This window comes from Grampus griseus, assembly GCF_964374135.1.
Source record: "Grampus griseus genome assembly, chromosome: 3".
NCBI classification, from domain to species: Eukaryota; Metazoa; Chordata; class Mammalia; order Artiodactyla; family Delphinidae; genus Grampus; species Grampus griseus.
The window spans coordinates 170,588,102-170,607,976 of NC_139019.1; the positions used below are offsets into that span (position 1 = coordinate 170,588,102).

Below are 19,875 nucleotides of genomic sequence, written 5' to 3' on the forward strand. Positions count from 1 at the left end.
TAATTTCATGTCTTCCGACCTACCCTGGAAAAGCCAACCAGGGACATCAGACAGCAGGTTGAGAACGTTTGAAGCAGGGGCTGCAATACAGGCATATCGAGAAAAACCAGAACCTGCGTCAGCCAGGGCTCATTAAATAGGCGGTGATGCGGTCCTGCTGTGGAACGTTACCCAGCGCCAGAGGGAACGAGGCACTGCTCCGGACCTCACATATAAAACCACTGGGAGAAAGGCTATGAACTCTCAGTTTGCAGGGGATGTTCACAGCATGATGGCCATGTGATCCCAAAAAGCAAGATGTGAGCTCACATTCCTTATAGGAATACATTCACACTCGTGTGTGTGTGTGTGTGTGTGTGTGTGTGTGTGTGTGTGCGCGCGCGCATGCGCGCACGCACGTGTTGTGTGTTTTTGGGTTTTTTTATAATTAATTTATTTATTTGGCTGTGCAGGGTCTTAGTTGTGGCACACAGGATCTTTGTTGCCACACACGGGATCTTTGGTTGGGGCATGTGGGATCTAGTTCCCTGACCAGGGATCAAACCCGGGCCCCCTGCATTGGCAGCATGGAGTCTTAACCACTGGACGGCCAGGGAAGTCCTGCACATGTTGTGTTTTGCACTGTGTCTCCCCAACATTCCTAGGTGAAAGTCCTAACCCCCAGGACCTCAGAATGTGACCTTATTTGGAGATAGAGTCACTGCAGATGTAATGATGAGTCACAGCTGGAGCAGAGTGGGCCCTAGTACTATATGACCGGTGACCTTAGGAAAAGGGGAAATTTGGACACAGACACATACGCACAGGGAACGTCATGTGCGCATGAAGGCAGAGATGCCGTGATGCTTCTATAAGTCAAGGTGTGCCGCAGATTGCCAGGGACCCCCGGAAGCTGGGAGAGCACACAGAGCATGGGACAGACTCACGGCCTCAGAAGGAACCAGTCCTGACCAAGCCCTTGATCTTGGACTTCTGGCCCCCAGAACTGTAGCCCTAGGAGACTCATAGAGTGAGTGCGTGCGTGCGTGCGTGCGTGCGTGCGTGTCTAGGAGAAGTTTTGCTAAGAAATGTAACAAGCTGACAATGGAGAGTACGGTGGAGGTATGGTGGCCTTCATACACTACTTTAATTTTGTACAAATGAAATGAATTTGCACATTATTTGCATAATAAAATTAATTTTGTAAACAAAGACATTTAAGCCATCCTTAACAGATCTCATATTTCTAGGACCACAAATCGGGATACTCTTCCTGATTTCGTACTTTAAAAATTTCCAAATGGAGCATAGAAATGAATGCAAAGAAACTAGCATGAAATTATATGACATTAGACAGCTAGAGTTCCTGGTTTTACTGAGAGCTAGGACTTGAGAGAACTTTCTTACTAAGAAAAACCTATTTATAATTTGGGGGCAAAAGGATCTGCTTTTAGATAAACGTATGAAGGATGTAAAGTCAAACAGCAGAAATGCTACTTCTTACATGCTTGTTGGGGGGTGGTGTGTGTCTGGATTGCATGCACTGGACTGAATGCAATGCAGTTTGGACCCAAGACACTTTTGTTTTTTCTAGAAAATACCCACACAGCAAGGAATTTGTATCGATGCCAAAGAGCTCCAAACTTCTTTCAAAATCAACCACAGTAGGGACTTCCCTGGTGGCACAGTGGTTAAGAATCCACCTGCCAATGCAGGAGACACGGGTTCGAGACTTGGTGCGGGAAGATCCCACATGCCGCGGAGCAACTAAGCCCGTGAGCCACAACTACTGAGCCCGCGAGCCACAGCTACTGAGCCTGCGTGCCACAACTACTGAAGAGAAGCCACCGCAATGAGAAGCCCGCACACTGCAACGAAGAGTAGCCCCTGCTCGCCGCAACTACAGAAAGCCCGCACAACAACAAAGACCCGATGCAGCAAAAAATAAATAAAATAAATTTAAAAAAATCAACCTCAATAAATTGGAATGTTGGGATTGACATACACACTACTATTTATAAAACAGATAACTAATAAGAACCTACTGTATAGCACAGGGAATTCTACTCAATCCTCTGTAATGGCCTATATGGGGAAAGAATCTAAAAAAGAATGCCTATATGTATATGTATAACAGATTCACTTTGCTGTACACCTGAAACTAATACAACATTGTAAATCAACTCTACTCCAATAAAAATTTTAAAAATCAACCTCAAAACCTTTCATTTCTTTTTGATACACAGGAAGACCCCTAAATTCCTTGTGTGGTACCTTGGGAGTGGAAGGACAGTTTCTATGCCAACACCAGCCTTGTCAATCAAGCCAAAGAGGCGGGGCTCGGAGGGTAGGTCTTCCCCTGTCTTCTAGCTTGGAATTCTCACCTAGATATGCTAGTTTCTAACCCAGCAGAGAGGCAAGCGAGAGTGGGAAGTGCCACATCGGATTAAGCAACAGAGCAGGATGTGGAATCTGGGTCTGTCAAGATCCCGGGGAACTACTCATCTTCCTCAGCCCTGGGCTGGCTCTTCGAAATACAGGTTCATTGGGATTTAATTCACACACCAGATAATGCACCCATTTGAAGTGTACAGTTGCGTGGGTTTTAGTATATTTAAAGAGTTATGCAACCATCACCGCAGTATAATTTTGGAACATTTTGAGCACCCCCAAAAGAAACCCGTGCCCATTAGCAATTACTCTCCATTGCCCCTCCCCAGTGATTCTCTAGCCCCAGGCAACCACTAATCCACTTCCTGTCTCTCTGGCTTTGCTGGTTCTGGACAATTCACATAAATGGAATCATACACTGTGTGGGCTTTTGTGATGGCATCTTTCATCGAGCCTAATGTTTTCAAGGCTTATCCTTGTTGTAGCATGAATCAGCAATTTATTCCTTTTTATGGCCGGTGATATTCTATTGGATGGATGGACCACAGCATTTATCTCTTCATCAACTGATAGACATTTGGGTTGTTTCCGCTTTTTAAAAAATTTTTTTAAAATTTTATTTATTTGGCTGTGCTGGGTCTTGGTTGCGGCAGCCATGCTCCTTAGTTGCGGCTCGCCGGCTCCTTAGTTGTGGCACGCATGTGGGATCTAGTTCCCTGACCAGGGATCGAACCCTGGCCCCCGACATTGGGAGCACAGGGTCTTAACCACTGCGCAACCAGGGAAGTCCCTGTTTCCACTTTTGCACTAGTGTGAATCTTGCTACTGTGAACATTCATGTACAAGTGTCTTTGTGGACGTATGTTTTTAATTCTCTTGGGTATATCCCTAGGAGTGCAATGGATGGATCGCATGATAACTCCATGGTTTGTTTTTTTAACCTTTTGAGGAACTGCCAGACTGTTTGCCAAAGCTCCTGCACCTGCCTGTTAGAAATTTACATGATTCATTTATTTGTTTATTCAACATATATGTATGGAGAGTGCCTGTGGGCACTGTTCCGGGTGCTGGGAATATAGCATTGAGCAAACAGGCAGCTCACAGGGAGCAAACGAACATATGGAGAAAAGATAAGACGAGGTGGGGTACAAGCCTGGGAAAGTCTCACTGAAAAGGGGGCCATTTAATCTGGGGGAAGGGCACTCCAGGTGGAAGAAAGCGCGAGTGCAAAGGCCCAGAGGTGGGAATGAATGAAATGTAGGTATCTGAGGAACATCGAGGTAGCCGGTGCTGAGTGAGGAGGAAAGTGCAGGGAGGTGAGAGCCGGAAGGTGATGTCGGCAGATTGTTTAGGTTCTAATGGGCCATCATGAGCACCCAGTAACCACAACTAGCATCCGGGGTCAGAGGCAACCCCAGTCCAGGCTGTAAGAAGACCAGGCTGCTGCCTGGGGATCCCCAAGATCCCAGGGCAGAGTCTCCTGGCCCTCCATCTTCACGAGGTCCTTGCAATTTTCCTGTCCACACCACCTTTTCCTAAATGCTTCCAGCCCAGCTCCCGGTCTCATCCTCGCAGCATCCCAGCCTCCTGGTCCTGAACACCGTGCAAAATCTCCATTGCACAGGAGAGAAAGCAGAGGCCCCTTCACAGGAAAGAGAGTAGCCCCTGCATCCAAAGGCCCCCGGCTCAGAGCAGGGCGGGGCACGGCGAGGGCGTCGGGGGCTACAAGTCCTGTCAATAAACGGGAAATTTCCCCTCCAGGTTTGCTAAGAACAGGTCCCCACCTTGCCGTGGGGTAAGGGGCTGCTCCGAAAGACCTTAATCCCTCCCCTAGCAACCTGCCGCCGTTCCAGGGTAACTAGGGCGGGGCTCAACTCGGAGTCACAGGTCCCCGGATCCTGCAGGGGCGGGGAGTCTCGCCTTCAGAGGGGGAGGAGGAGTCCGCGCCGCGCCTACTGGCCCTTTAAGAAGCTCCTCCTTGCGATGCTTCAAAGCATCCTGATTGGTCCCGAGAGCCGCCGAGCGCAGCCGACCTGATTGGTCCCGAGAGCCGCCGAGCGCAGCCGAACTTGACGCACCCGCCCGCAGCGTTCCCTACTTACCTCCCACGCGGCTCAGCGGCCGCCCCAGCCAATCACCAACGGGCGCGCCGACCCTCATCTACATGGTCACGCCCCAGGGGAAGGGCATACCCAATCCGATCGCTCGCCGAACCGTCATTAGCATGCCGGGGGCGGGACAGGGCGGGGCGGACGGCAGGGGTGGGCGGCAGGGGCGGGCTCGGGGAGGTTGGTTGGAGCGTCGTAGAAGCCGAGAGGTCCGGGAAAGTTTCTTTGGAGGTGAAAACAGCCGCGGAACTCGGGGCCCTGCGAGGCGGCGGGGGCACGGGGGTCCAGGGGCCGGTGCGGGGCCCTTCCAGGGCCGGGGGGGTGCGGACCTGGGCCTCCTGGGGGGGCGATTGCCCAACAAAGGATCCTTGGGGCGCCTGCCCTCGAGGGCCTCCCCGCCCCCGGTTCCGGCCCCCCCAGGCGCCCCGGACCCGGCTTTCCGGGGATCCCCAGCCCGGCCCCGTCGTCACCGGCTTGGGCGGCCCTCATCGGCCACGCGTCTACGTTCCAGGTGCGGCCGGGAGTGGCCATGTCCCACGGTCCCAAGCAGCCCGGCGCGGCTGCCGCGTGAGTGCGACATCCCCTCCCCCCAGCCCACTCGGAGCTGCAGCCTAGCCCCCACCTCGTCCCGTTGGAGCTCCTCGACCCCCGCCCCCCAGGGTCTTGACTTCCCCGACTTGGAGCAGGCCCTCCCCCTTGGGCCCCCACGGGCTTCCCCCCAAACCTCCGGGCTCCAGTTCCTTTCAGGGGTCCCCTACTAGCCTCCCCTACTGCTCTTGCCCGAACCCTGGATCCTGACCTCCTCTGACCCCTGCTTCCTGAACTCAGGAACCCCTAGCTGCCAGCGTTAGCGTCGTGGGGGCGTGGGTGGCCCTGGCGTCCCGTGGCTCTAGTCTCTCCCACGCCCCCTGTGGCCCCCCCTAGTGCTTCTGCCTCAACCCCCGGATCCTGACCCTCTCAGAGCCCTCCTCTGAGGGAGGACTCAGGGCCCTCTCTGCCAACTCCGCCGTCGGTGTTGGGAAGTGGGGGTGACCCTGGCTTCCCATGGCTCCAGGCCGGCGAGCGGCAAGGCTCCAGGACAGCATGGGGGCTTCGTGGTGGCTGTCAAGCAAGAGCGCGGCGAGGGCCCGAGGGCCGGAGAGAAGGGGTCCCACGAGGAGGAGGTGAGAGTCCCTGCACTGTGGTGGCGGCGGCCCTTAGTCTTGAAGCTCCGCCCCGAACTCAATTTGAATTCGTTGTGGCTCCGCCCACAGTCCAGATTTCCCTCCAGATGCTGAGGCCCCGCCCCGTGCCAGATACCACGCCCCAAGAGCTCCACTGCCACTCTAAGTCCAGGCCCCGCCCACTGCCCAGGGATCGAAGCCAGTACGGAAGCCACGGCCACAACGAGGCCACGCCCACAACACAAGCCAGCCCCAACCCTGGGCTGATCCTCTGTCCCCAGTACTTCTCTGATCCCTTTACCCCTGGCCAGGGGTCTCTTAACCACACTCTCCCAACCCTGAACCCTGACCAGGCCATACTTCCAGGCCTTCTGGGTCCTACCTCGTGGTTAGGCCCCGCCCAAGTCTTTCAGGGCCCCGCCCCTTCCCCTCTGGGCCCGGCCCCAGCCCTCCAGGCCCCTCCCAACGGCGAGGCTGGGTTCTGCAGCCGGTGAAGAAGCGAGGCTGGCCCAAAGGCAAGAAGCGGAAGAAAATCCTGCCGAATGGGCCCAAGGCACCTGTCACCGGCTACGTGCGCTTCCTGAACGAGCGGCGCGAGCAGATCCGGACGCGCCACCCGGACCTGCCCTTTCCTGAGATCACCAAGATGCTGGGCGCCGAGTGGAGCAAGCTGCAGCCGGCGGAGAAGCAGGTGGGGACGGCTCGGGACAACTGACCTTCCCTCACCCACTCAGATACCCACCTGCAGCCACTTACCCCAAAGGAACAGGTGTGGAGGGTCCTTCGTTCCTCCTGGACTCCAGGACCTGGAGAACTGACCACCCATTAGCTCTCTCCAGCTTGTTGAAGGGAGGGGAGAGTAGCAGTAGGCTGGAATAGACATTAAATTTAATAAACAACGTTAGACTAAAGAAGTAGGGGTGGGGGCTGGATTTCTGTTAGAAACCTTATGGTTTTTAAGTTCTGGTAATTAATTTAAAAATTGCAAAAACATCAAGGAAACGTTAGCACCAGCTTGCACCCTCTACCCTGGGATTTCAACAAGCAAAATGCGTTCGGGAGGGCAGTCCAGCCTGGAGGTGGGAGCCTGCAGACATTCAGACACCAGGGAGTGGTTTATAAAGGCTGGAATTGGGATGAGGTCGGTGAGGTCAGGGAGTTGGGAGGTAGCCTGAGCAGCAGCCTGAAGGGTGGGGTTTTGTCTGGAGGGCAGTAGGGCGCTGTGGGAAGGTGCAGCACAGTGAGCTGACTGATGGAGATGGGGTCTTGGCCTGCGAGGGCTACCCTGCCCCTGGGCTGGGCCAAGCCTTCTCATGCTGCCCCCGCCAGCGGTACCTAGACGAGGCTGAGCGGGAGAAGCAGCAGTACATGAAGGAGCTGAGGGCGTACCAGCAGTCAGAAGCCTACAAGATGTGCACAGAGAAGATCCAGGAAAAGAAGATCAAGAAAGGTGCGAAGGGCCCCAGCCCCCAGGCAGCTGAGTGCCTGCTCTGAGATAGGTGACACAGGCAGACCAACCTACCCCCTCCAAAGGGCTCTCACGGTCCCGTGGGAATGAGACACACATAACCAGACAGTTGTGAGTGAATAGGGCTGGTCAGCGCTGAGACTGGGCACACACAGATGCGGGGGCGGGGGGAGGGGGCCAGGTGGGGATCTTGACCCAGGATGAGTAGGGCTGACTAGGGGAGGGGAATGATGGTGTTCCAGGCAGGGGGAACAGCACGTGCAGAGCAAAGCGTGGGGTCCGAGGAGACCTGGGAGGCTCACCCTGCCCTCCTCCCTCCCCCACCAGAGGACTCCAGCTCCGGGCTCATGAATACCCTTTTGAATGGACACAAGGTAAGCTTCCCTCCTCCATGGAGGACACCTGGGCAAGAAAGGTCTGGAGGTACTTAGACCTCTGGGTGAGTGAGGACCGTCGCTCCTGGGATGAAGTGAGCGCCCGGTCCAGATGTGTGCAAGCAGAGGCTGGACAGCCACACAATGGGAAGGCTGTAAAATGGACTCTGACCCAGGTGGCCTGAGGAGACCCTCCCAAGCTTAGGGGATGTCCCAGAGGGGGTGTGGCTGCCCTCCCACCCTCTCCCAAAAATATTGCCACCTTGTCCTGTCGTCCCAGGGTGGAGACTGTGACGGCTTCTCCACTTTCGACGTCCCCATCTTCACGGAAGAGTTCTTGGACCAAAACAAAGGTGAGCGCTGACCACAGGTTCTTGGAGCAAGTGTTGGGCCCAGAGGGCGCCAAGGGGGTAGGCAGTGGGTGCCTTCCTCCCCTGCCCCCGTAGACCAGAGAGCTGCGGTGTGGGGCTCGAGGCAGAGCAGTGACGGAAGGCCTGGCGTGAGGCACAGCGAGGGGCAAAGCGCGGCTGAGGGAAGGCAGGGAAGCGCCAGGATCTGACCCGGCTCCCCGCCTACAGCGCGGGAGGCGGAGCTGCGGCGCCTGAGGAAGATGAACGTGGCCTTCGAGGAGCAGAACGCGGTGCTGCAGAGGCACACGCAGAGCATGAGCAGCGCGCGCGAGCGCCTGGAGCAGGAGCTGGCGCTGGAGGAGCGGCGGACACTGGCGCTGCAGCAGCAGCTCCACGCGGTGCGCCAGGCGCTCACCGCCAGCTTCGCCTCGCTGCCGGTGCCGGGTGCGGAGGCCCCGCCCCCAACCACCCTAGCCCCGCTCCTCCCACCCCCGCGAGTCCCGCCCCGCTAACTCCGCCCTCGACTACTTCGGGCTCCGCCCAGGCTACCGCGAGTCCCGCCCCCTCTGGCCTGGCTCCGCGAGCCCTACCCCTCACCCCCTCACCAGTCTCTTCACAAACCCTCACCTCCCTCCCTTTCGCCACGCCCCTGCGGACCCCGCTCCCGGCTACCCGAGCGCCTCCCGCCCCGCTGCCAGACCTTGCTGCGCCAGCCCCGCCCACGCTGGCTCTCGCGCCCCGCCTCTGACCCCTCCCCTCATGCCAGTCTTCCGCGTTCTTTCCTCAGCTGAGCTGGGCCAATTTCCCCTCCCCCACTAGCCTCCGCATCCCCCCCCATCACGACCCCGCCCTCTCCAACTTGCTTCATCTGACCCCTGCCACAGCTGACCTTGATTTCCCCGGGTCCAGACACCCTGACCGCGCCCGCCCGGCCCCACTGAAGTGCGCTCCCGACCCTCTCCCCAGGACCCCGCGCTTACAGACCCCCACCCTCTGACCTCTGCTTCGGTGGAGACCCCACCGCGGTGACTCCGCTGGGCTCGGCTGACGGGTCCCCCCCCCCCCCAGGCACAGGCGAGACGCCCACGCTCAGCACCCTGGACTTCTACATGGCGCGGCTGCACGGTGCCATAGAGCGCGACCCCGCGCAGCACGAGAAGCTCATCGTCCGCATCAAGGAGATCCTGGCCCAGGTCGCCAGGTGTGTGCCCCAGCCGGTCTGCCCCCAGGCCCGTTCAGCCCAGCTGGGGCTGCCTTGAGTAGGGGCTGCCTCAGGCTAGACCTTCGCTGGCGGGACCCGGCGAAATAGACTAGCTTTAGGCCTCCAGCGGGGTTTCTGGGGTCTGTGGGCGCTGCCCAGTGGGATCTGGCTGCCGGCTCTTTTTCGGAGGGCACAGCCCATGCGGGATCTATTAGGTGGGGCTGGTTTGATGCAGGTGGCTAATGGCCTAGCCCCTGGGGGCGCTGATTCGGCCTGGTACTCTATTACGACTCTGGTGAATCATCCAGCACTCCCTTGGCCCAGGGGACCCGAGCTTCCCCAAAGCTTCGGGGTGGGTTTTTCTGGGTGCCTCCCAGCTGCCCAGGATAGGTGGGATCAACTCCAGGCTCCCCACCCTGGCATCTGAAGGAGCAGAGAAGGATGGCCTCTAGGGTACCCAGGAAGGGGGTGGGGTTGAGAGATGATGGGGGTCCCCCCTCACAGATCTCCTCCCTTCTGTCACAGTGAGCATCTATGAGGGTGTCTGCTGCCCCATGATCCAGAGAAGACCAAGCCCTGGTCACGGCCCCTCCCCCACCCCCACCCCATGGAGGAGGGGTGTGGGTCCATCCTTTGGGGCCAGGCCCAGTCCTGCACCTTGGGGGCTCCAGCCCCCCTAAAATTAAATTTCTACAGCATCCCTCTAGCTATCAGTCTCCCCAGCACCCCAACCCAGAAAAATCGCCCACCACGCACAGTGCACAGAACCCCATGGCCCCAGGGCCCACCACAGGGCACGTCACACTACACGGACGTGGGAACAGCACACATGGACAGCGTGACCCGGGACAGGAGGAGACCCGCAGCCGCTCATCCGCCCAGTGTGGGGAGAGTTACACACCCTACACCGGCTCTCCAGGACCAGTCCCTGGACACAGGGCAGAGAAAACCCACACCTGACACACTGGGACTCCTGCCTGGCAGGTGCCACCCTAAGTGCCCACACGGCCAGGCACGCCGCAGGGACACACTCTCACACTCCGGGCGGGGCCCTCTACCCCAGAATGGGGGGGGCTGGTACTGACCACCCTACCCTCATCCAGCTGAGGGACCCCCGTGGAGGGGGCCCCTTTGCCACTGCTCAATTGGACTTTTTAAATAAAAATGGAATTTGAATTTCAAGCTTGTGCCTGTGTGTCTTTTGGAGGGAAACAGGCCAGGACCCTCTGTTGGGGTCCTAAGCCTACTCTCCCCAGCCCCTGGCAACCAGAAATCCACTTTCTTTTTTTTTTTTTTTTTTTTTTTGGGCCACACCACGTGGCATGTGGGATCTTAGTTCCCCGACCAGGGGTGGAACCCATGCCCCCTGCATTGGAAGCCCGGAGCCTTAACCACTAGACCACTAGGGAAGTCCCACAAATCCACTCTCTGTCTCTGGATCTACCTGTTCTGGACATTTCATATAAATGGAATCACATGCTGCGTGTCCTTTGGTGTCTGGCTTCTCTCACTGAGCATCGTGTTCTCAAAGTTCATCCACATTGTAGTGCATGTCAGTGCTTCATTCCTTCTCCTGGCTGAATAATATTCCACTGTGTGGATGGCCCACATTTTGTTTATCCAGCATCTGTTGATGGCCCTTCGGGTTGTTCCCACCTTTTGGTTGCTGTGAATCGTACAGCTGAGAACATGCATGTACAGGTTTTCGTTTGAACACCTGCCCTCACTTCTGGGTCGATCCTGAGAAGCAGACTTGCTGGGTCAGATGGCAATTCTATGCTTAACTTACTGGGGAACCCTCTCAGAGACTTCAGCCTTTAATGGAATGTTTGGGGCAGCTTAAAAATTCTAGGGAGTAATTTGACAAGCACTGATGTTACCGGTTGAATTTTGTCCCCTCCAAAGAAAATCTTGAAGCCCTAACCCCCAGAACCTCAAAATGTGACCGTATTTGGCAATAGGGTCACTGCAGATATGATTAGTTAAGATGAGGTCATGGAGTGGGGCAGCCTCTAATCCAATATGACTGATGTCCTTATAAGAAGATACAGATTTGGACACAGCTGCAGAGAGGAGACAGCCATGTGACAACGGAGGCAGACACAGGCAAAGCACGCCTCCAAGGAATGCCAAGGATGACCAGCCACCAACAGAAGCCAGGAGGGGCAGGAAGGATGCCACCCAGGGTGTCAGAGGAGCTTGGTCTTGCTGATTTCTAGCCTCCAGAACTGTGAGAGAGTCAATTTCTGTTGTTCATGAGCCAGCCAGTTGGTGGTACTTTGTTACGGTTGTCCCAGGAGACTCGAAAAACGATACTCTCACACATCCACGTCCAAGTGTGTGCTCCCTCCTCTCACGCCCTCCCTGGCTCCGTAACCTCATCCCAAATTTGGAGTTTACCATTCCTGGGCAGGTCTTTACCTACTTTTAGCACAAAAGGATGTCTTCCCACAAGAGTACCATCCTGATGGATTTTTTTTTTGGTTCGTTTTCTAAAGGTTCGAAAGTAGACGACTCTGTGGCTTCTAGTTTAATCACAAAGTTGTGCAACCAACCACCAGCCCAACTTAATTCCAGAACATTTTCATCACCCCCAAAACAAACCCCCCTCCCATTAGCCATCATCCCCATCCTCCCCTCCCCCAGCCCCAGGCAACCACGAATCCACTTTCTGTCTCCATGGATCTGCCTGTTCTGGACACTTCATCTAAAGGGCATCACACGCTACGTGGCCTTTGTAATCTGGCTTCTTTCAATGAGCATCGTGTTTCCAAGGTTCATCTGTGCTATAGCGTGTATCCCATTTTGCACGTTTTTAAACTTTACATAAATTTTCTTACATCGTCCGAAGCCTTCTGCAACTTGCCTGTTTTCATCAATGGTTGGTTTCTGAGATTCATCCAAGGCGAAAGGCCTCTCTTTGGAGCTGCTATATGGCATTCCACTGCTGTTTATTGAGCCAACCATCGTTCCTGTCGGTGATGCCTAGATGCTGTGTTCCCAGGGGATTCTGAGAGACGCCTCCTGGTGCCCAGAACTTCCTTCTAATTTATCTGTAACCCAGTGTGCCCACTGTGTGCCAGGATACAGCAGGGGATGAAAGAGACCAGAACTCCTGCCCTCCTGAAACTGACATTCCAGTTGAGGAGACAGAGGAAACACAAGATGAATAAATAAACTATCTGCTATGTCAGGTCATGCTCAGTGCTAGGGAGGAAAAAAGCCAGAAAGAGAGATTGGGAGGTGGTGATAGGAGGTGACAGCTGAGCCAAGAGCCGAAGGAGGTGAGGGAGTGAACCACTTGGAGATCTGGGAGAAGATGTTCCAAGTGTAGGGGCACAGCCTGTGCAAAGGCCCTGGGGCAGGATAGTGCCTGGTGTGTTGAATGAACAGCAAGGAGGCCCGTGTGTCTGGAGCAGAGTGAGCAAGGGGGAGAGAGGGAGGTGGGGAGGGCAGGGAGGGGACGGGGCAGGTTGTGCAGGGCCTTGTGCGCGGAGGGGAGGACTTGAGTTTTTACCCCGAGGGAGGTGGGAACCCTGGAGGGCTGTGGGCAGAGGATGGACACGTTGTGGCTCAGTTTATACCAGGGTAAGCGTCCTCCCCACCTCTTATGGTTGTTGCAAGGATTAAATGAGTGCGCCCAGCAGAGAGCAAGCGCCCGGGCACCCACGGCTGCCCCATCCTTATTTGTGATCCTTATTTTTCCCGCTCCCTGGAGAGTTCACAGCTGGCCCTGGCAAGGCCGGCACACCTGGGGCCAGCCCCCCCGCCCCCCTGCCCTCCCCCCCCCCCACCCCCGCACTCCGCGGTGTCGCCTTCCCGGGAGGCTCGGGTTCCCGGATCCCCTTACCCCGACGGCTCGGCTGTCGCTCCTTGGGCCGGGGGAGGGGAAGCTGCAGGAAGCGGCGGATCCGGCGGCTGTGGCCGTGGCCCCGGTGGCCGAGCTCCTCCTGCCATGGAGACCACAGCGGCCCGCGAGGCCCGGGGGGCCGAGGCCCCACGCCTGCCCGCACCCCCGCCCTCGCCCGCCGAGCCCCCAGCCGCGTCCCCCAGCCCGGCCGCGCCCCGCGCCCGCCCGCGCCTCATCTTCCGCACGCAGCTGGCTCACGGCAGCCCCACGGGCAAGATCGAGGGCTTCACCAACGTCCGCGAGCTTTACGCCAAGATCGCCGAGGCCTTCGGGATCGCGCCCACCGAGGTGAGGCCCCCGGACCCCCAGCACCCGAGGCCCACCGGCTGACCGGGGGTAGGGGTGGACCCTGGACGCCGGGACTGGGGCCCCAGAACGCCCATCTTCGGATGGAGGGGACCCGATCTCCGGATCTCAGAGACGCACCTCTCAGATCCTGGGGTGTCCGTACCCGGTGGACCCCCTGCGCAAAACATGCGCACGTCTTAGGGTTAACGGATGCCTAGTTCGTCCAGGAAAACACTGGGCTGACCCAGCTAGGAGTGGACCCCAGCTCTCAGGGAAGCGCCTATGTTTCCTGGGCGCGGCTGCGGGGCTGTGGTTCCAGGCAGCCCCCTTTCAGGTGAGAAGTCCGAGGCCGCGGGGGGTCAGGGGCTGGGTTGTAGGTGCGCCTCGCAGCCCCGAGGGGGCGCCAGCAGATTTAGAACAGTTTTAAAAGATGGGGGTGACAGAGCAACGAAGGGTTAAAAGGGGAAGTCTGGGGGGGGTGGGAGAGGGGGCGTCCTCCTGCCCTAAGTCTCCTTCTCACCCTGCTCCCCATTCTGGGGGTCCCAGTCTCCTCGCCTCCCACCCCATTCTGAGAGGATCCCATACTCTGCCATTACACGTGACTGCGATCCTGGTAGGGGATGACTGGGGTCGGTTTCGTGCCTCTTTGCGCCTCGGTTTCCCTATCAGGCCCCTGAGCCCAACCCCCGGTTGTTCTGCGCAGACGGTGGGGGATGAATGAGGTCTGTCATTAATTTTGGGCTCCCCCTCCCCTCGGGACAGATCTTATTCTGCACCCTAAACAGCCACAAAGTGGACATGCAGAAACTCCTAGGCGGCCAGATAGGGTTGGAGGACTTTATCTTTGCCCACGTGCGCGGCGAGACCAAAGAGGTGGAGGTCACTAAGACCGAGGACGCCCTGGGACTGACCATCACTGACAACGGGGCTGGCTATGCCTTCATCAAGGTGCCCGTGGGGGCGGGTGGCTTCCCGGGTGCCCCTCTCTGCCCCTCTCTGGTGTGAACAGGACCTGAGAGGGGCTGCTGGGGTGGCCCTGTGAGTGACTCTGGGTCCCTGCAGAGGATCAAGGAAGGCAGCATCATCAACCGGATCGAGGCAGTGTGCGTGGGCGACAGCATTGAGGCCATCAACGACCACTCAATCGTTGGCTGCCGCCACTACGAGGTGGCCAAGATGCTCCGGGAGCTGCCCAAGTCGCAGCCTTTCACCCTGCGCCTGGTTCAGCCCAAGAGAGCTTTCGGTGAGGGCCACCTGGGGCCCAGGGGGCAGGCTGGTGGGGGGCGGCGGGGAAGCTCTTCCAGAAATTGGTCCTCTGCATGCACCGGGTGGCAAAGGGTGGGGGGATGGGACAGGATGGAAGGTTCTAGATGCCTCTGGTGACAGGACAGGGAGCTTCTGGCACTGTATGAGGAACAGGAGGGTCATTTCTAGATTGTTATAGAGTTGGTCTGGGCATGGGGGTCGGGGGAGGCTTGGGAAGATTGGGAAAGGATGAGGAGGTATCTGGATCTATTTTGTAGCTGGTCTGGGAGCTTTTAAAGTATTGCTATGAGGCTCTGGTGAGTTCTTGAGAGTGACTCTCAAAGGGAGCTCTAGAATGGGGCTTTTCAAAGAGAAGTCTGTGACTGGTCCATGGATGAGATAAGGAGGTCCCCGTCGAAGAAGGGTTCTTAACCTCAGCACTATTCACATCTGGGGCTGGATGACTGTTGTGGGGCGGTCTTGGGCACTGTCAGGTTCGACCTAACAGGTGCCAGTGTCTCCCCTGAGTTGTAACAATCAAAAGCGTCTCTAGGTATTGTCAATGTCACGGGGGGGGGGGGGCGCAAAATCACACTCCTCCCCCCCCCCGCCCCCCGTGCCAGCTGGGTTGAGAACCTTGATCTAGAATGTAGATCACCTTGTTTAATTCAGCAGACAATTGTTTTCCATAAGCAGACTTTCTCAAGGAAGGAAGCAGGATGCTAATTTCCTTTCTGGCACAGGCTTCTTATCTCATCATGGACTGGCCCTTTGAGTCACCCTGTCCCAGAACAAGAGGTTCTAAAGGTGCCCTGGCCCATCTGGAGGGAGGTCCCAGGGGAGTGCGACAGGATGGGGTCCTAGATCTGCCCTGGAGCAGGACAGTGAACTCTGAGAGCCGTGAGCAGGTTAGGAAGAGCCAATTCTAGAGCAAGGAGTTTTCTAGATTGATCCTCTGGGAACAAGGAGAATCTTAAGCAGTCTCTTCTAGAGAAAGTCACTTTGAGAGGAGGAGGGAAATTTGAGGGAAGAAAGGATTCTCAAGCATGGTCCCTGAGGATTCACCCATGGACATAAGGAGGACTTTGAAGGGTAGGAAGGTTCTAGAAAGGCTCAGCTGGTGGCTTCTGAGTGTTTAGGAAGGTATGGATCTGCCCAGAACACATGCACCTCCTCCACTCTGTCCCCTCCAGATATGATCGGCCAGAGAAGCCGGAGCAGCAAATGCCCCACGGAGGCAAAAGTCAGCAGTGGGAGGGAGACCCTGCGGCTTCGGTCTGGGGGGGCCGCCACTGTGGAGGAAGTGGTGAGTGGAGGGGAGAAGGGTGGACATCAGGGTCTCTTGCACCTAGACCTCTATCGCTGACTCAGCATGACCTTGGGTAAGACCCTCTCCTTTGCCCAGCCTCAGTTTCCCTACCTGCAAAGTGGGCCCTTGTCAGTCAGGGCAGTAATGGTGGGACCAGAAGCATTGACTAATGTGTGGTCCCAGTCTGCTGTCACCTAAGGGGTGGGGGACTGGGGAGGGGGCTGGGCCGGAGTGATCCCAGGCTTCTGACCCTCTGCTTTGCTCCCTACAACCCCAGCCTAGTGAATTTGAGGAGGAGGCATCTCGGAGGGTGGATGACCTGCTGGAGAGCTACATGGGCATTCGGGACCCAGAGCTGGGTAAGGGGCCAGGGTAAGCCGGGTGGACCCTGGGGGGAGGACAGCCCATGGGGAGGAGGCAAGGGTCCCAGGGGAAGCTGGCGTCCCCCCAGGGAGCACCCTCACCCACTTCCCCTCGGCTCGGCCTGCAGCGTCCACCATGGTGGAGACATCCAAGAAGACAGTGAGTGTCCAGGAGTTTGCACGCCATTTAGACTCCGTTTTGGGCGAGTTCGCCTTCCCGGACGAGTTTGTGGTGGAGGTGTGGGCCGCCATCGGCGAGGCCAGGGAGGCCTGTGGCTAGTCTGCCCCGGGGCCGAGCGCAGCCCCAGCCCGGAGCCCAGCCCCATGTCCCAGCCCTCCCGGCCAGTTCCCCAAGCCCAGCCCTGCTCTGGAGTCCAGAAGCCCAGATCTGAGACCCAGCCCTGCTCTAGAGCCCAGCCCAGCTCAGAGACCAAGCCCAGATCTGAGACTGGTATCACCTCTAGAACCCACACCAGTTTTGAGACTGAGCCCAGCCCTGAGACTCGGCCATGCTCTAGAACCCAGCTCAGCTCGGAGACCAAGCGCAGCCCTGAGACCACGTTCACCTCTAGAACCCATACCAGTTTTGAGACCAAGCCCAGCTCTGAGACCAAGCCCTGCTCTGGAACCCAGGCCAGCTCAGAGACCAAGCCCAGATCTGAGACCCAGCCCTCCCCTAGAACCCAGCTCAGCTCGGAGACCCAGCTCCCCTCTAGAGGCAAGGCCAGCTCTGAGATCACGTTCACGTCTAGAACCCATACCAGTTTTGAGACCAAGCCCAGCTCTGAGACCAAGCCCTGCTCTGGAACCCAGGCCAGCTCTGAGGCCCAGTTCATCACTAGAACGCAAGCAAGTTCTGAGATGCAACCCAGCTCCAGAACCCAGCTCTCCTCTAGAACCCAGGACAGCTCTGAGGCTAAGCTGAGCTCTGATATAAAGTCAAGTTTGGGAACCCAGACAAGTTTTAAGAGCCACCCCGGCTCTGAAATCAATCCTAGTTCTGAAAGTCAGGCCAGCTTTATGACCCAGCCCTGCCTTAAAACTCGACCCAACTCTGGAACGCAAGACAGTTCCATGACCCAGTTGTACCTGGACACCTGGTCTAGCTCAGAAACACCAGTTAGTTCTGGAACCCAGGTGAGAATCAAGAAGCAGCCCAGTTCCAGAAGCCACATCAGCTCAGGATTCAAAGGCAGTTCCGAAACGCAACCCTATTCTCATGCCCAGACCAGCTCAGGAACCCAGATGCACGCTGCAGAGCAGTCCAGGCCCAGACCCCACCCCCATACTAGGGCCCAGCCCAGCTCCAACGATGAGTCCAGCTCAGAGACTGAGCCCAGCTCTATACCCCAGACTAGTGCAACAAGCAGGCCTGTCTCCAGAATTCAGACAAGCTCTGGACCCCCATCCATCTCTGGGGCAAGGCCCGCCTCCAGAGCTCCACTTGATGCCAAGACCCACCCTCACTGCAGAACACAGAGCAGCTCTAGAACATCATCCAGCTCTGGGACCCAGACAGACTTCAAGGCTTGGCCAACTTCCAGAGTTCAGTCCAGCTCAGGCACTCCACCCAGCTCCAGAACTCAGCTCAGTTCTAGAGCGCAGGCCGGCTCTGAAATCCCATCGAGCTCTAAAACACAGTCAATTGCTGAGACCTACTTGAGTTCCAGAGTCCAGCTAAAGTCTGGGCCTGGGACCCAGACCAATGCAGCAACAGACTTAAGCTCCACGGCTCTGTCGAGCTCTGAGAGCAGGCCCAGCTCCAGGACCCAGCCCTGCCTGGGAACTCAAAGCACCTCCGGGACCCAGCTCGTCTCAGAAACCCTGCAAAGCTCTCGAAACCAACTCCAGACCACACCCCCAGGCAGCTCTGCTATTGAGCCGGACTTTGGGAGACAGACCAGCTCTGGAAGTCCGCTCATCTCTACAGCCCAGCCCAGCTCTGGGACCCAGACCAGTGCAAGAATACAGCCCAGTTCTGGAACCCAACCCAGCTCCGGAACGCAGACCAGTGCTGGAACCCAGCTCATCTCTGAGACCCAGCCCAGTGCAAGAATGCAGCCCCTCTCTGGAGTCCACCTCATTTCTGGAACCGAAACCAGCTCCAGAACGCAGACCAGTTCTGGAACCCAGCTCATCTCTGAGACCCAGCCCAGCTCTGGGACCCAGACCAGTGCAAGAATTCAGCCCAGCTCTGGAGCCCAGCTCAGCTCCAGAACCCAGTTCAGCTCTAGAATTCAGTTCAGAGCTGAGACTCACCACAGCCCTGAAACCCAGACCAGTTCAAGAACCCAGCCCAGCTCTGGAATCCACCTTACTTCCAGAACCGAATCTGTTTCTGAAACGCAATCTGGCTCCAGAAGCCAGACCAGCTCAAGAATACAGCTCAGCTCTAGAAATGGGCTCCGCCCACCAACCCCTGGCCTTGACCCCAGAACCCAGGCTGATCCCACTGCCCCAGCCCGACCTCAACACCCAGGCCCATCACTCAGAGCCCCACCTACAGGTCCTAGGAGGGTCTCTCACCCTCAGTCCCATGATCGGGTTCAAGGAGCCCAGGCCGATACTGGCCCAGGCCGAAGCCCATCCACTTCTGCCCTGTTCCCACGGCCGTGGTCCCCCTCCGTCCCGCAGAAACCAGCCCTTCCCCCCAAGCCCCAGCTGAGACCCCAGAAGTCCACCCCACCCACCAAATCTGTCATCCCTAGTTCTGCCACCAGGGCGGCCCTCCTGCATTCCCAGCCCCCTGAACCCTCAGCTCAGGGGCCTGCCCCCTCCCCCGAGCTCAGGGAGCCAGAGCCAGCTCCGCCGGCGTCAGAGCCCCTCCCCTACCATGGGGGGCTATAGCTTGGGGGTGACATACTTGTGGCCCCCATCCCCTCTCCTGCCCCTCCCAGCCTGGGTCCCCCAGAAGCAGCAGGTGACCTCATTCCCCCACAGGCGGGGTGGGGGGTGGTGAGGGAGGGTAGACACAGGGGCTTTGGTTTCACCCGGGCCTGGCTCTGGGAGCTGTAAGCAGATCCCAGGTCTGTGGAGGGGAGGCGGGGTGAGGCGGCGGGGGGGGGGAGTTGGGGCAGGAGGCGGTTTCCCCCTCATGTACCTCGAGGGCTCATGGGGAATAAAGGCACCTCCCACCCCTGCAGCTCTGTGTGTCGTTTTTGGGGGGTGTTTGGGGGAGAGCAGAGGAAGGGGCAGGCGTGAGGGTCTGGGGAGCTGACATGACAGCACTAGATGCTTCTTACGTGGCTACGATGTGCCAGGCACATTGTTAAGTGCTAAGCGTGCAGGTCCTCATGGACCTGCAGACACACGGTGCTCTAGACAAACTCAGTCGTTCGGCCATTCTGTCTGCCTTTACTGAGCACCTACTATGGGCCAGGAGCTGCTTGTTCAAGGCATGGGGAGTCTGAAGGGCTGAGTGAATAGATGGCTAAACCACAAGCTTATGAGGGAGTGCATCCCATCTGCCGTGGAGGAAGCAGGCGTGTACGCCATGGTCCCTGTGTGTCTTGCCCTCTCTTTTCCTCACCTGCAAAATGGGCTTAATCCCAGAACCCTCTCTTAGGGGCTGTAGGGAGGCTTCCAGGAGATCCAAGCTGTAAAGTGCTTAGGGAAGACTCAATAAAGGAAGTGGGGAGAGGAGCCGGAAGCCAGCCCAACCTCTTGGGGCTTCCACAGCCCCCCAGTCCTGCTTGGCTGCCACACGGTTGGATAGGAATATTGATAC

At 57.5% G+C, this 19,875-nt stretch overlaps 2 protein-coding genes across 3 annotated transcripts; both read left to right on the forward strand.

Annotated features, from left to right (window-relative positions):
* Nucleotides 1-4,643: 4,643 nt before the first annotated feature.
* HMG20B (high mobility group 20B) lies at nt 4,644-10,216 on the forward strand. 2 transcript variants are annotated; one of them, XR_014296527.1, is made up of 10 exons: nt 4,644-4,709; nt 4,990-5,045; nt 5,533-5,641; nt 6,129-6,332; nt 6,971-7,091; nt 7,437-7,483; nt 7,764-7,836; nt 8,062-8,231; nt 8,902-9,034; nt 9,560-10,216. XR_014296527.1 is itself a non-coding variant. In XM_082651365.1 (10 exons), the coding sequence occupies exons 2-10, from the start codon at nt 5,008-5,010 to the stop codon at nt 9,570-9,572; spliced, it is 954 nt and encodes a 317-aa protein (XP_082507491.1). In that variant the 5' UTR covers nt 4,644-4,709; nt 4,990-5,007; the 3' UTR covers nt 9,573-10,216. The 2 variants fall into 2 exon arrangements, 1 of the variants encoding a protein (XP_082507491.1); XM_082651365.1 differs by having other exon boundaries at nt 8,062-8,277.
* Nucleotides 10,217-12,989: 2,773 nt separating this feature from the next.
* Nucleotides 12,990-16,428, forward strand: GIPC3 (GIPC PDZ domain containing family member 3; the record flags this gene model as incomplete). Its single annotated transcript, XM_082651395.1, has 6 exons — nt 12,990-13,232; nt 13,995-14,180; nt 14,295-14,475; nt 15,671-15,783; nt 16,064-16,145; nt 16,277-16,428. 6 exons carry the CDS (start codon nt 12,990-12,992, stop codon nt 16,426-16,428), a joined length of 957 nt encoding a protein of 318 aa, XP_082507521.1.
* Nucleotides 16,429-19,875: the final 3,447 nt, after the last annotated feature.